This window comes from Tinamus guttatus, unplaced genomic scaffold (assembly GCF_059628265.1).
Source record: "Tinamus guttatus ecotype Peru unplaced genomic scaffold, ASM5962826v1 Tinamus_guttatus_pri_ptg000376l, whole genome shotgun sequence".
Lineage (NCBI taxonomy): Eukaryota > Metazoa > Chordata > Aves > Tinamiformes > Tinamidae > Tinamus > Tinamus guttatus.
Window position 1 is genome coordinate 907,025 of NW_028288910.1, and position 17,042 is coordinate 924,066.

The 17,042-nt window shown below is 43.4% G+C and overlaps 1 protein-coding gene across 2 annotated transcripts in view; it reads right to left on the minus strand.

Annotated features, from left to right (window-relative positions):
* Positions 1 to 17,042, minus strand: part of RSRC1 (arginine and serine rich coiled-coil 1) — a 106,786-nt gene that overhangs the window by 70,022 nt on the left and 19,722 nt on the right. The window contains exon 3 of one of the 2 annotated variants that reach the window (XM_010227348.2): positions 7,563 to 7,739. The exons of the other annotated variant lie outside the window; for it this stretch is intronic. Within the exon in view, the coding sequence (XP_010225650.1) occupies positions 7,563 to 7,739 (177 nt within the window). The remainder of the gene's footprint in view (positions 1 to 7,562; positions 7,740 to 17,042) is intronic. 2 annotated transcript variants of the gene reach the window in all.

The window sequence follows — 17,042 nt, forward strand, 5'->3', positions numbered from 1 at the left end:
GCATTTATTTGCTTAGCGAAAGCAAGCAGCGCTTCGCAGTCCTCCTCCTTAACGAACACCACCACGTGCTAAAGGTCCCTTTCTTCCCAATCAAACACTTACCCTTCGCCACTGGTGAAAGGCAACAAGATCTCTTTACAACGTCTCGTCTTTTTCAATAAATTTTGCATGAAAACATGTTACCTCGGCACAAAGTTGCCTGCTGTCACATTGGAAGTATGATAAATGTTTAATGAAAACAACAGCACACAGCTTGGTGTCAGACAACAGCTCTCACAGCCCGCCTTTGATCCGAGCAGACACTTTAAAGGGGTTCTGAGCGCGCTCTGCGCCGCACAACTCCATAACCTGTATGCAAATAGCAGAAAATTAGCATCAGTGAAAGCACCGCGAGGAAGGGGGCACAAGGAGCTCCGAGGGCGCCCGGTGAGGCCCGAGGAACCCAACGTTCCCAGTTCTCCGCTTGTGTCCTGCCGGGCCTGGACACGGGGAGGAAAATGGGGCGAGCGCTCAGATGAGTGCTACCAAAAAGGGGTCCCTATGTGGAAGGAGCTCAGGGAATTTAAAGAATTGAAATACAGGGTTAAAAGGAAGAAAAATGTATCTTTTAAGACAGGCTTTTCAGCTCCGTGACTCCTGCCAAAGTGTTTCAGGAGGTGAGGACTCGCTCCCATGAGGAGCACGGCCAACCTTGCCAAGCATTGGGAATGACACAGCCACCTCCTTCAGGCCCAGCACTGCTCCTCCCTCCTCAGAGCGACTCCTTCACTCCACTAAATCCTGTCAAAACCACTCCAGGTTCTGCTCCTATGGAAGCTAGGAACCAGAACTAGGGAAGGTGATTGAAGCCAGCAAGTCTCGCACTTCCGACCATGTTCAACACTGAACAGCACTTAGTAAAATCCCATCCCACCGAACTCCAGAACCTTCCCACTCCAAAGCAGCCGGGATTTCAACAGCCACACTCACAAGCATGTCCATAGGGGCCGGCTACAGCACCTCCACACGTTGTTTTCAACCAAACGGAGTCAAAAAGCATCAAGGGGAGACCAGTGTGGTTGCTTGATAAGCAGCTGCTGTACAAAAGTGCTGCAGCTGTTTTTCTGCTTAAGGAAATCACTACCAGAAAAGACTTAATTTTTGAGAACATCCACACCTGAAGATTACCAGCACACAGCTTGTTTTCTGTTCACACTAATCTTTAAGAGAAGAGCTAAGATTTTTTTTTTAAAAATACATTAAAAACATACTTTGAAAGCTCACAAGCAAGAATAAATCTGTTTTCAGAACAACCAAGAGAGCTTTCCACAACTAGTCAAGTGCTGATAGTGCAATCGAACCACGATGCTGTTAGACTGGAAACAGCCTACTCTAGAAATACCTGGTACTTTTAGAAATATTAGAGAAAGTATTTCCCACCACCTTAGCAAGGACACGCGCTGGAACAGGGACTTAAAGCCATACAATTAAAATACAATTAAAGTATTAAACCCCCAAAACACACTGTGGATATAAGACTAAGCTGGAGTCCGAATACTCATGTCAAATCAGCACCCCAGGAATGTTTTTAAGCCACCTAAGCAGTCCTCAAGGCATTTTTATCCAGTCCCTGGTGTCACAGGCTTGGGCATCCGGGAGCTGGTTCTGTTTTAGTAATTCAGACCCCACGCGACCAAGAACGGGAAAAGCTCCAAACGGGAAAGCTCCAAAAGCAACAGAAACCTGGGAGGGAAGGTCCGGAGATGGAGCCCATGGGAACCACGCAGAAACCATCATCGAGGAAGGGCTCTGGTTCTTTTTGAGGAAAAAAATTGCTGTTGCTCCAAGGAGCTTCAACATTTCTTAAAACAAGTCATAAGGGGAGGAATAAAGGAGGAAAGAAACGTGTGTGGCAGATGCCAGGAGGCTCCAACATCGCAACAAGAAGCTATCCCAGTAGTGCACAAAATTAAAATTATGTTCTGGCATTAGCCAGAACCTGACTTGAGGCTGATCCAAGAGAAGCCCAGATAAAACAACTTACATATATGCAAAATAATGTCAGAGAACACAAGCTAAAATTGCTTCATTTCGAGAGGGAAATGGTACACAGGCCAAAATCTGCTCAGAGATGCCACCAAAAAGTATTTGAAAGAACAGAAGCTTGAACCTCTTCCAACAGGAAGCTTCCTGCAGAGCTCAGGTGCTACTTCGTGATGTTACAGGATTAGGCTATTTTGCTCATCTATAACTTACCTTTTCTAAACACAGCAGTGAATGAGAGCTTGAACGATCATCAGCTATCAGTGTCTTACCCTGTTTTCCTGGGACAGAAGTTATTGCTACAAGAAAGGCTTCTATAATAAAAAACAGTTTCCCAGGATTACTTTTAAGCAAAAGTTCATCTCTGGAACTTCATGCAGCTCAGTTTTGCCAAATAGCCAACAAGATTTTGGGTTTTTTTTTTGCCTGGAGGGTACACTGTCACATAACATTTGCTTTTGCAGGGGGGAAAATAATGCAACTGCCAGAAGAAAAATAGGAAATTGGGCAACAAAATATAGGAGCTGATAAACCACTGGGTGGTGGTGGGGAAATCTGAAGTTCTTTTTTTTTCCAGAACCCAAAAATTTAATAAAAGAAAATCACTAGACTAGAACTTATTGGTAAGAACTAGACACCAGATGTCTGCTACATATTATAACATTTTGCAGAGCTGACAGAACGCGATAGTGCATCCCAACACGCAGACTGCTCCTCCCTTCCTCGGTTCCAGTTCGGCTTCCCGCGTGATCCGTGGGCACATCTTGGAGGAAGGATGAATGGAGGAGCCCAGCGCGGTCGCGGGCACCGGTGGCACTTCCCACACACGGTGATGCTGCTCCTCAGCCAGGGTGACGCCGCGACACCGGCGCTGCTCGTGTCGACAGGCAGGTTTGATCTGAAACAGTGGCCTCAGACAGGACGAAGAGAAAAGGCTGCGAGGCCAAGCGAGCGCTTTTCCCTTGGGAAACGCTGGCAACTGCTCTGCAGAGAAAGCCACACTATTGATTGATTTCTATTTCTTTATATCCTTCCAGGCAGCAAAGCTCCTTCTCTCATGCATTGCCACAGAAATACAAAATAAAAGAAGGAGCAAACAGTGTTCCGACAACCTCTGCGACAAGCCATGAGATTAGGAGACAAAAGTGCAAGAAGCAGCAAAAGCAACGGGTTAGTTCAGCTCTCCTGTAACGTGGGGGGAAGCAAGTAGTGCTGCAGTGCTTGGATAAAGAGTGAAGCACATGGCTTGCTATCCACTCATCATCAGCTCTGCCACAAAAAGATTTTTCAGTAAAAATGAAATAAACCTGATAATCTGAAAGACAGGTCATCTTTTTCTTTATGAATATATATGGAATACTGTTGTAATGCTTGCTGGATGCACACTGCTTTATCTTTAAAGTGAGTACAAAACTATTCCAGAGCTTGATAGACCACTCTTAACATTCAGATTTTTTCCCCCTCACCGAGTACTGTCAGATGCTGCAAATGAGCTTCCCAACCGAAATTCAAAGCAGCTGTTACCACAGTATCTCCCCGTAATGGCTGAACAAATAGTATATCCCCTAAAACATTTCAGATTGCAAGAACAAAAGAGCTCAGCTGTTTTGCTATGCCTGTAGCACAGCCCGTCTCCATGAAATAGCTGATGCTCGTCCAACGTTCAAGAAGTTCAGCACTCAGCCCCAAGGAATCTTCCCCAGCAGGAAGGATGCCAAGGAGGCCGAGCCGACGTGACCAGACCAGGAGGTTTTTCACCTGAAATCTCTTCCGAGATTTTTATGGTGAAGAAAGTATGTTTTCAAGGAACTTAAAATTGCTCTGATCTGAAAACACCAACAGCCATTCCCCTTATGTCTAGAAACATTCCCAGCCCAAGCACAGGGGAGCAAGTTAACATGGCAGTTAGCACAAGCCATAGCAAATAAAAAACATTTACTCTTTATGAGAGGGAAAATTGCATTTGGACCCTCCACTTCAGTTAAGTCTCAAAGATATAACTACTTACACCAGACAATCACTGTGCTGGCAACACAAAAATCCATTCTGAGATTTCACCTCATGGGGAAGGTAAGAAAACACGCAGCAACGGCAGCAAGAACCACACCAAAGGCTTCCTGTGCCCAGGAGGGGAGATAAACGGGATCCTTCCCGCCTTCCCCAAGCTCTCCAATCGCTTCAACAGCTCTACAAAGTACCACTGTCATCTTTGAGAAGTACAAGTCAAAGCTTCCTTCTCATAGCAGGAAGCATAAACCAGGAAAAAAAATAACTAAGACAAAAATATACAGTTTAACTGTTTTAGTAACTGGCTAAAATGGTGTTTTGTGCTAATCCATGTTGGACTGGACTTTTTTAGATTGAAAAATTGGACTTAATACATACGCTACAAGTAGAGACTCAAGTAGTGAAGACTAACTGAAGCTCAGGGGCCTCACTCATTATTTCACTTTGATTTCTTTAGTCTCATTTTAAAGACTGGAATGAATGAGAAGATTTGGGGGAGCAGCAGTGGAAATACATGTATTTTTTTTACATGGCCTATGGAGCACAGTAGGAAAAAATTCCAAAACTGGTCAGTGCTCTTAGGCTCTTGAGGTTTGGTTCCTACTTCTCACCATCCATGTTCCCTAAAACAGTTATTTACCCAGTTTTGTGGGTTTCCAGGAACACGGGTCTTCTGCTGAATTCTGACAAAACACCGATGGTTTTGGTACCTTCTGGCTTGCACGCGATATCCAGTTCCTTCCGGACAGCAGGGAATCAAAAGTGTTGGTGCTCCCCCAGGCACTTGGCTCATGGTGGCCAGGAGTTACCCTCTCCCACAGCAGGACGTGCGGAGGGCATCTTCATCAAACCATCCTCCTCCTCCTGCTATCCCCTTCGGTAAGCACTAACGAAGGCTTAAGTACACCGCAGTAAGTGCTGACTTTCCAGAGACAGAGCTGGCGCTCCGACTCTCCTAATATCACCAGCTCAGTCACTACACAAAGAGCTGGAGCCATCAAGCAACGCACCTACGTCAAGGAAGAAGGAAGGAAGGGGCTTCAGGGCTTTGGCCCCAAATCCCTTCCTTTCCAGGAAGCTGGAAGCACCAAGTCAGCTGGCAGAGATAACGCACGGTCCGTCTTCTGACAACTCTGCTTCAGGGAGATCTTTGTTTTCACTTTAAAGCACCTTTCAATAAATACATTCCAAATGTATATGAAGGTGTGTATTCCAGAAGGTTTATTTTCCTGCTCTCCGTGGACGGCCAAGGCCAGAAAGACAGACCCGGGCTCAAGGCAGCTGGCGTGGTGCACCCTGGCCCAACTTGGCCCCGCACCAGCACAATACGTACCTAGAAAGAGCTATAAAGCTAGGAGAGCTATAAAGGAAGCTGGGAACTTAGCAGCTTTGAGGAAATCTTGTAAAAAAAAAATGCAGCTATACAACATCCGACCTTACCCCATTCTCCTAGTGCCTACATCAGGCAAAGACGACCCTAACTCCCCTTGTTCCTACACACACAGACGTTCAGCAAGGAAAACAGGGAGTTACTACTTCCCTCTTACTTGAGCCCAGAACACAACATGCAGCAGACCATTAATTGTGTAGTTAATATTGCATTAATATTGAACTACTGAGAAGCTCAGAATCAAATAGCAAGTGCAGCAGAGAGCTCTGTCCTCTCTGGGCACTGAGATGCGGCGGTTCCCAAAGCCTTTAGCAAACAGCACCGCGGTGCTGATACAGTCTAAATCCGCGGAATGACAAATCACTGCAAAAGGAAAAAGCTTCTCAGATCCATATTCTCTGCACAGATATACTTTGATCACTCTTTGATTAAACTGGAGAACACGGCCTCCTCAGAAAAGTTTATGAAGCGCAGATTATATCAACCTCGTTGTGGCGTATCTCATTTTGCAGACTAATAACGCTCCAAGGAGGAGCCTCAATGGCAAAGGCTGCCGAGCAGGACCTGGCTCCGGGGAAAAGGGACTGAGCTCATCGCATGGGACTATTATCACTCGGACTCTTTGTCCTAATTACCTTGGAAGGGACCCAAACAGGGCATTTTGTTTTCAGATTTAGCATAAGCAATTCTGTAACTTCAAAATATAAAGGTAAATAAATTGCTTGCTTCCAAAAAACTCCGTGCGCTTCCAAGATCCTCCTACAGCAATCTAATATTGATCTTTATTATAAAAGGACATAAAGGCAGGCAGTATGCTAATAAAACACCACAATATATCCCAGCATGATTTAAGATGTGCTTTTACACGAAGTCCAGAAAAGCTCACCCACCCTGAGCATTATGTGCTTGGATTCCTTCCCTCTTCTGAGATCTAAAAATTTACTTCAATTAATAATAATAATAATAATTTTGGCTGCCCATTCACATTTCTTCTCAAGTCTTCCAGAAATATTAACATATATGCAAGCACCAGCTAAGTAAGCAGGCAGCATCTCATTTATGACTTAGACACACTGCAAACACCTCAGAGGCTCCGTCTTCATCAAGCTCTCAGTAGCATCCAGTGTAAACATCAACAACGAGAACAGGCAAATAACTCCACAGGGTCTAGTAGAAAGGGAGAAGTCTCTTAACTTGAACGCAAGGCACTACCCAAGGAGCTCCAAGCAGTTTAAGTAATGCACTGCAAACAGGAAAATACATTTAAGCCACTAACCCTGCAGATCTACGTAATGAGGACTAGAACCACAGACAAGTGGGTAACATCATCTCGGGAACTAAGCAGAGAACGCAGCACGTAACCAAGCAAGTAACTGTGAGAACCTCCACAAACGTGGGTGTAGGATGCTGCTCCACACAGAGCCATTGAAAGTTTCAGAGGGAATCAACCACTGGGCAATTCATGAAGGATATTCAACACGTCAGTGGCCTTTCCCTTTGGAATCCATTCATATAAACACAGAAAGGCTGAACAACACAGTAAAGGTTGCAGGAGCTCAAGATATATAAAACCAGAGGTAAATACACAAACCATCTGATCTGAAATCTGCAGAAGTAAAAATCAGCCCAAGAAATTTAAAATAAAAGTTAGGCTGACTGCACTTGGAAACACAGCCCATCAATCACTCAGAACCAGTACTTCTAATACAACTACACTTACAAATGAAGCCCAACAGAAACTTCTATCGACTTACAAATTGGAAGAAAAAAATAAACACAATGAAAAACAATCCCTTCACAGGAATTGTCATCTTACCTCCCAGTAGGTCTCATATTTTCCTTAAAATGGGGTTATTTTGCATTAGAAAATAATTTATATTAATCAATTGAAGAAAAGTCATTTAGATTATTTGCAAAGCAAGGGAAAAATGAATGGTAAATTAAACCATCATTTACTTTACTATAATGACAGATTTCAGGATTTAAAAACACAAAGAATCACGTGATTCAAAAATTTGAAATAATTCCATTAAATTTATACAAAGTATCAGATACTAGAAAGTCATTAATTATCAAAAATGTTGAAGAACACTAAGTCATGCCTTGATAGCATTATAGTTACATTATTCGTCGTTTCACTTACCCAAGCTTTGCGCCATATATCTCCTTCTCTTTGCCTTTGCCTTTCTCTTTCTCTCTTACTTTTTCTTTCTCTCTGCCTTTACGCCGTTCTCTTTCACGAGACCCGCTATGAGTTCTCCTAGGCCCGGATCTTTCACTACTTCGACTATAAGATCGTTGACGAGGTCTTGATCGTGATCTACACAAAATCCATAGTATTAAGATTTAGCAATCATACATTTTTCCACTGTCATTGTATTTAGATTTGTTATATATAGTCCAACTATTTAGAAAACAGATTTTTCTAATTAATATTTTTAAACAAAAAACCTACCTTTTTTTTTTTTTTTTCAAAGAATAAAAAGAATTATGGCTGAATTCGAAGTGTGCTGCCTCAGAAGGAAGGCTACAGAATGAATTACACTGCCCTACACAGTCCTATACAATAGGTGTGAAGGAAGCAGTTATTAGAGCTACTGGAGAAGGACGGGAATTCCTTCCTGAACATTCTTTAAATCAAGTCAAATTAACTTGTCAAATACTTAACGAGTTACCAATAAAAGCAATTGCATGCCAGCAAAATCAGGACAATACGAGTGAGACGGCCAAACCCGTAGCTTTGGCTCGCAGCACCGGCGGTTCCACCAGCCCTTCACAAGGGATTCAGGCTGGAAACACGGCGTGCCGGAGGCCCACGAGCGCGGCCTCCAAGTCCCTACGTGGCCAGAGGATTCGCCGTTCTCAACGAGGTTCCACTGCTCTGCAACAAATGGGCTGGCACTCATATACTTGAGTGAAAAAAGATCAAGTAGTATTACAATATGACTGCTCATATTCATAGCTGAAAACACCTTTCGTGAATCCCGTATTTCTTTTGGATTTTTTAAAAATTTATTATTGTGTAACATCATTAAAGATTTAGCAACAAACATTTTAAAGGTAGCTACAAACACCACATATTTATGAAAACAGCCATTCAGGCTTCCATTTGTTCCTGTTCCATTGCACATCTTCATAAAAGTCCTGAAGGCACCTCAACAAAAAGTTTCATTAAGTACTGAGAGTATTTTAGAGTGTGCATGTTTATTAAATAATATAAAAAAAATGTTTAGGACGTCTTGGACTGCAAACCCCCCAAAGCCTTTAAAAGCAGGCTCATGTACAAAAGATCACACAAGGTAAGAGGCAACAACTGTTTAATAAAGCCCAGCAACAGAATAAGCAGCAAAGAATAGCACACCCAGATGAAGCTATAAATTCAATTTGGGAAGAATGTTGCTATTGAATCTGGAGTTTGTCCAGCGCTCCGGGGTTAACATCCCTATTCCCTTCAGCGTGGCTGGGGGTCACAACCCCCGTCTTACATTTCCTTCAGCAGATGGCATCTCCTGCAACCCAATATGTCCTATTCTCGGGCACGGATCACATTACCGCTTAAGCGTGTGGTATATTAGTAACTACAGAACATTTTCTGTCTCAAAATGGATTTTATTGCGTCACCACAGCCAAAAGGAGCCGTTCTGTTCTGCAGCCGCGGGTTGCTGGGCACGGGCAGTGATGTGCAGTGCCCTCCGGGCCCGCGCGAGGCAAGATGGCGCCTCAGCGCCCTCAGCGCGCCCAGCGCCCGCCGCTCTTCTCAGGGCACTCAGCGCACTCCCTGCTCCCCTCAGCGCCCTCAGCGCTCCCTTCGGCACCCCAGTGCCCAGTGCTCCCCTCAGCACCCTCAGCGCTCCCTTTGGCACCCCAGTGCCCAGTGCTCCCCTCAGCACCCTCAGCGCTCCCTTCAGCACCCCAGTGCCCAGTGCTCCCCTCAGCGCCCTCAGCGTTCCCGTCGGCACCCCAGTGCCCAGTGCTCCCCTCAGCACCCTCAGCGCTCCCGTCGGCACCCCAGTGCCCAGTGCTCCCCTCAGCGCCCTCAGCGCTCCCTTCAGCACCCCAGTGCCCAGTGCTCCCCTCAGCACCCTCAGCGTTCCCGTCGGCACCCCAGTGCCCAGCGCTCCCCTCAGCACCCTCAGCGCTCCCGTCGGCACTCCAGTGCCCAGTGCTCCCCTCAGCGCGCCCGCTGCTCCCCTCAGCGCTCCCTTCAGCACTCCAGTGCCCAGCGCTCCCCTCAGCGCCCTCAGCGCTCCCGTCGGCACCCCCAGTGCCCAGTGCTCCCAGCGCTCCCCTCAGCGCTCGCCACAGACGAGGGATACCCAAGAAGCCAACGCTGCCTGTGCCTGGAAAGCTTGGACCTTCACAGCCCCGATCCATATTTCTGCTTTCCGAGCTACACTTTGCAATTGCAAGGAACCACAAATTCCATTTACGCCAGGTGGATGCCCAAGTGCGAGATTTCTATTTGTTCACGTCTAAGCAAAATAAAGTGCAGGTATAATTTAAGCATAGAAGGACATTAAAAAACACAAAATAAACGTGCTCTCTCAGATTAGCAACTGTGTATTCCTAACAAGAAACACACTGATAAACATTTTCCTTACAGAGGTTGTCCCTGTTCTCATGTTTGCTCTTTTGCACTCAATAAAACTCATTAACATAGAGCGATTATTAAGCATTGCTCAACCTTCAAGGCTTATAAACAACACTGAGCTTTAGTTATTTATTTATAGAGTATCTATACTGCACATAGCAATTACCACCACTCTGGAAATCCAGAGAGTGATACTAACCTCAGTCTCGGAATTAGGAAAGGAGGGACAGGAACAAAGTGATCAGGGGAAAACTGAGGAAACCAGAAGGGAATAACTAACATCCCCAGCCCATTAGTGTCCAGGGCACGAGTGAAACTTGCATCCTCCAGCTAATTCCTGTACCTGGGACAGATCCTTGTGCTCCAGTGCCACACAACCAGGATTATTTTGGAAAATGTTTACCTTGTATTAACATTTTTCCTTCACAAGCTAGTCTCCTAAGAGAAGGAAAGCCAAGCCAACCTGGGCAACCACAAAATATAATTTTGTTAATGAATTTAAGATGCATCTCAAACTCTAATTCAGGTTTTCTGTTAGCCTGTGAGAAAAAGATAGTCATACAGGACCTCTCAAGCATAAGGTGTCAGTTCTTACAGTTATTTGCTTAACAGAACAGTTTAGTGAAGTGATTTAAGAGTTGAGTCACATTATATAATTCTGCCACACTTTGTGGAAATAAAACACAGAGACTGCATACTTAAAGACAACAGGCATAAGATGGCAGAATAAAACTATTTGCAACATAAATCTCAAACAATTGCATCTCATGATAAAAATAACTTCTGTCAGCAATACTTCTAAAACTGCAAGACTGCAGCAGCCATAAACCTTGCAAGAGCTGCAGAGCTGGGGCAGCAGGAGCCCAGTCCTCTTGCTCTCGGCTACAGCAGCGCTGGAGGGAGCTCCGGCTCTCGGTGAAGTGCCCCAGGAAACCATGATGAGCAATGACCAACTCAAAAGCCACAGTTACCTGAAATTAATCATAGAATCATAGAATGCTTGCTCGGATGCATGATCTGCCTCTTCAGGGCATGAAAACATGACAAGTCCTGAGAGCAAGTCTCAAAGGGGCAAGCGGGAACCATAAAACACTTAGGAAAAAAGGGCAATGATTTTTGCCAACAAACTGGTTTTCCCTGCATTCAGCTGAAAACAAATATATGAATTAAGGTTGGTGTTTCCCCAGTCTTTATTAAATGCTTAAGGAGGGCCTGACCAATGAATGAAGAGACTCACTTTGTCATTCAAAAAAATGCAGTAAGATGTAATCACCAAAGAGGTTAAAAGAAGAAAGCCAAACACATTAAACAGAAAAAAAGGAAGTGTACGAGTTTATCTAGTCATCAGAGTTCGGAATCATTACATAAGTGAAGCTGAAGAGATTAGATCCATAGCAACAAGAGAGAGGTACCCAATGCCTTACACTAGTATTCGGAAGGCAACAAAAGACCACAAAAACGCATCAAAAGCCACCAGGAGAAATCGCCAAGCACCCTGGTGCCCAAGCCAAGGGCACCTGCCTGGGGCAGGGGGGTTACGTTGCCGGTTACACGCCACCCTCCCACCAAACATACGTATAAGACACACACGCTGCGTGTGCGTAGTCCACGCTCGTGCTGCGTTTTCATTTTACTCGTAAGCAGCCCGACACAAACTACCACTTCAGTTCCCCCTTATATCCACCTGCTCCAAGACCCTTGGTATCCAACACCCACCTAATTTTCCTCCGATCTTGATGGAGGCTCCAAACTCTCCTTATATGGCAGGCTAATTAAAATCTGTCAATATAATTCAAGCGTAATTGTGCGACACCGCAAGCGAGGTTCAGCCAGGTGACAACAGAAACATCCAGGGAAGTTGTGGCTTCTTCCCATTTAACCTGGTCTGTCTCAAACCACTGGGAAACAGTAAGTGACAACATTAACACCTATCATCCTGGAAATGCCAAGACAAAATCAAGCTTTAATATTTAAAAACAAGTCTGGAACGCTTTCACCTTCAGGTCTTTGACTCTGCAATGGGTATGACCATCTACCTAATTTTTTTGCTCTTTCTTCTGCCTTTCTTTCTTTTGAGGAAAAATGTAACATTCATTTTCCAACAGCCACTTTTCTGCATTGGCTGCAGAATTTGAATGATGAAAGCTCAGCATTTAGATCACGTCTGACAAGCGCGGGCACAAGGCCACCGACCTTTCGCTACTACACGATGACCACGGATAATTAAAAAATTAAGATAGAGACCAGTAAGAAAAATGATGCATCGCATTGCATTAAATGTACTGCCAATTGAGCCTGGGAGCTGAGAGTTAGAAATAAAAATAATTTCCTACAGTGAAAATTAGAGCAGCAAATTTAGTCTGCTTTGTGCATAAGAAGTTGCACGACATTTCCATGGGTAGCTGAGCAGAATTTGCCTGTATTTTACTGTGAAGCACTCAATGTATTTATATATTTATGTACGGAGCAGTAAATAAAGATATAACTTTATGGAGTTATAACAAGTCATCTGAGCCAAGAAGCCTTCAGAAAAACAAGTATAAAAGCCCAAAGATCCAGTAGGAAAATAAAGGTTTTCTATTCTAGACATGAAGAAAAATAAAAAGAAGAAAAAACCCGCCAATTATTAGTAGTCAAGCAAGTCCCAAAGCGTTCAAATTATGGAAGCACCGGAGGAGAAGCCGGAGCGGAGCCGGAGCGCCCGGCCGCACGCGCACCCCTTCCCCCAGCACCCACCCACCCACCGAGCCAAAGGTTAAGTCATTTAGTCAAGTTCAAAGCTCTTCAAAGAGCCCTTAGATCCAGATAAGCCCATATGTTACCGAAATTCTGTGAAAAGCTATTACTTTCCAATCTGCTTTTCATGTCTAAGTTACAGAACACACAGATGCTTGGCATCACTCGGATCCCTAAATTCTCACACCAGATAATCAAGGCTCGCCAATAACTTTCCTATCTAAAAATCCTAAGAAATGTCTTTATTCCATCAACACTTAGTCCACTTGTAAAAATTGAAAGTCTCCATAAAAGCCCATTCAGTTACTGTGCAATAAGTGTTAATTTGCTAATTTCTTCACAGGTAATCAATTAAAATGTAAAATATTGGATAAAATTAGTTGCACTAAATTTAACAGCTGCTCCGTAAGCATAATTAGTTTCACAAGGGCCATATGTATTCTGAACAGAGACAGAGTTGAAACAAATAAGCAGATTTTAAAACAAGTTTGAGGAAATCTGCATTTAATTAGCAGGTGGGCACTACAACTGCATAATGTTTTTATACATTTATATTTATGAAGTGACAGAAGATCTAAAGGCTTTTTAAAATGGCGTTTATTGTTTGAATGGGAACTGTTTTGCTGCATGCTAAAGTGATTTAAATCCTTATAGCTCCGCTTTGAAAAAATCATAAATGGTGAAAGAAAACATGTGGAAAACTGTAAAACTAGAAAGAATTTGCGACAAAAAGCAGATACACATACCATAACCAAAAGGAAACTACACTTAATTAAATGTACACTACATCTGGAATATCAGCCTAATAAAACGTGAAACTATTAATTTTCATTGTTCTAAAGGAAATGAGGTCAGTGTCGTTTAGTATTTCCCCAATTACACTGCACTAAAGCACTGAGCTCTGTCATAGAGGTACAATCTAATCTTGCAAGAAAACACCACAATTTGAAAACAGGCTCCAAAATTGACTTTTTAAAAATGGAAAGAGGGATTGAGGGCTCAAACACAGAACAGCTTAACCGCAACGAAACACATATTGTTTTGGTGAAGGTAAGTTTGGGGGAAAAACAAGCAACTCGAACAGCAACCAGAAGCCCCAGCCCGGGCGAAGGGCTCGGGGCTCTTGAGCTCTTTGCTAGTTTTCTTCTTAGCTTCTCCCAGCTGCTAACAACTCTTATTTACTTACTAGTAACTCAATAACCACAAACAATAAAACACAACAAAATCCTGCTTCTGATATTTTAGCAATAAATCAAAGAAAAAAGCAATGACCCAAGTGCATTGCATCGGGCCCAGGTGGGTGGAGATACCCGTGTCAGTAATGAAGATATGGCACAAACACCCAACTGCAGCACTGACACCTCCTCTTCCCGAGCATAAAGCTGCTTGTTTAGCTCAACTTCATCGGCTAGGAGAAAACAACGCAAAAATAATCACGGGATGAGATTTTGGAGAATGCAAAATGATTTCAGCCAACCGCAGCTGTTCTAAAGGTGGAAGAGAGTAACAGTGTCCTTTTCTTAAATTACAAATAAATAAATAAAAATAATAATCAAAAAATCAAATAAAGCTACCGCTATAAAATATTCCAAGGCACTCTTAGCTTGCAGTTCTAAAATTAATGCATTTGAGAATTAAGTACAGATAATATAGTAATCATAACATGTATGGATATAGGGTTTATTTATTGTTAAATATAACGTGAGTGAGTAGGAAAATAGGCAGAAGCAGACAGTTTTCAAACCCAAAATGACACTGGTGCTGGAGGAAAAAGAAGTTGTTTCAAGCCAGCAGTTTAGGCCTTTGGTACAAGACAAAACAGAAGAGGATTAAAGACAGTAACAACATCATCCCCAGTGCTGCAGAAATGCAGGATGAAACACAAACGGCAGAGAAGCAAGATCATCATTTGCAGAGCTGACAAAAGGTGTTCACCAGACTGCAGCATCAGCTCAGCTCTGCATGGAACAATTCTTCACCTATAAATCCCTTTAATTATCTAATCGAACATTTAAGGAAACAATACTTGAGCTTCCAGTAAACCATAAAATGACACATTTTTAGTTGCAGAAAACATGAACCGCTTATGTCCTGAATAGGATGTAAGGAGAGTAGGACAGAAGAACAGATAGAAAAACCCCTACTTTCAGCTTGCTTCACTCTCAGGTGGTCCATTGGTGACAGACCTCCAGACTCCAACCTCCTGGTCACCTGGTCTGACTCCTGAAGAGGATCGAAATGACTCACCTGCTACAAGCCCTGACTGTCCCATACAGCCCTGGCTTAAAGTGATTGAAAGACCCCTGATCCAGAGCCAGCAGCAACAACCTACCTCCAGTTCAGGATGTGCCAGCAAAGTCATCACGAAGGTGTTGGGAATCTATGGGAGACCTGGATGAAGAACAACCCACTCCAGAAATACACAACATCTAAGTTAAGTCTCTGTGTGAAGGACATCCCATGCAGAGGTTTATTTCCTGCAGAGTTTGGACTGAAATCCTTGGCTATGTGATCACACAAGAAAGCCGGCTACGACACTACTATTTCTAGGAGCACCTGAACAAAAGCCTTCCTAGAAAGCTAAAATCAGAAAACAGACGTCCCTAAATATCATCTGAAATACAAATCAAGGATTAAGCACTAGCTATTCAAGCGTGGAGACAAATCATTTGCTTTGGCTGATGTGCTCTTACAAAGCACCAAACAGGTTACTAGCGCGTACACCACTAGCTTGCTTCATCAAACGGCTCCCGTGAGGGGCATCTCCCACGCGTGGAGGGGAGACTCGCCTGGAAAGGACAGCTGCACTGTATGGAGACATATATATATATATATATATATATGTGTGTGTGTATGTATATATGTGTAAATATATATATATATGTATGTATATTTGGAGAAACATAACCCAGCAGCAGCATTCCCGGATGCCCATTACGCCCGCGCTGAGCACAGCACGCTCCAGACGCCGTTTCCCAACAGGCTGTTTCGCGCAGGGCCATGGAGCAGCTGAGGTTGGAGGAGCTACAAACGGCTGCTCTTAAGATCCCACCTCAAATTAGAGAGAGGAAAAAAAAAAAAAAAAAGTTTTCTTAAGATTTTACATTAAGTGAATTTGTCAGGCAAATAACACACCTTTCTTTCCTTGGAGACTGCTTCAAAGTTGGACTTAAACATATATTCATGCAACTATCATTTGATTGAAAGGAAAAAGATAGTATTTAATTTTAAAAATGTTTATGTAATAAAACAATAAAGAAACAAGATTTAGTTTGTTGTCCTGGGTGTTTAAAAAAAAAAAAAAAAGACTCCCCCCTCCCAAGTCCCACTTCTCTCCCATTCAAAAAAATCCTAGAAATCTTAGAGCTGAGACTTCAGAAAGCACAAACACACACACATCCCTATAGGAAAGTGTAGTTGGATACACACTTTACTGAAAGAGGTTGCTGTGACATATACTGTATAGAAGTATCCATAATAAGCCAAAGTTAGGAATAAGTATTCCAGTTATTTCCAATAACAAAAAAGCTTGAAACAGCTGGGAATGTTGTAAACCTCTTGGAGAGGGCGAGTTAGACACCAGAGCTCAACTCAGCCTCGACGCACGGCCAGAGCGGAGCCGGAGCCCAGGGGATTCTCTGCTCCTCGAGCCCCCTTGCACAACGGCCTGCACCAGCAAAAACATGGTCATGTGGAGCTTCTGAGCCTGCGGGAAAGAAATTCTACATCTCTTTACATTCCCCCCAAAAAATTACTGGGAAAGCTTGAACTCTACATGAGTGACTGAAGTCTACCACAGTTCTTTAGTGAGTATTTTCATCAAGTTTTGTATTTAATTTACACATATGGTTATTCTATTCCTGATACAGCTGGAAGGTATTTTACAAAACAAGGGCACAGATTACTTCTCAGGCTCTCAGCAAGTACAGCAAATTTTTCATTTTTACATCACAGGCGCAGAAGTGCCTCTGTACTGGCTATCACAGGAAGATCTGGATACAGCACGCAGCACGAAAAGAGCTGAAACTCATTTTCCAGATGGAACCACTTTCCAGGTAATTGTTTGTTGTAAATTTGACAACACCTCCAAATATTATGTTAAGAAATTAAGGAATATAAATGAGGGATTTCAAGGAGGAATTCTTCACTGCCCTGGGAACCGGGTACAGGTAAGGGCTACGCATCTGCCCACCTCTGGCACCACAACTAACTTATTTTTCGTGTGCTTGTACAGCATCCAAGATTGAGGCCCCAGTCATGCTCTTGGATTTTAAATCCAATATTAATATAATCATT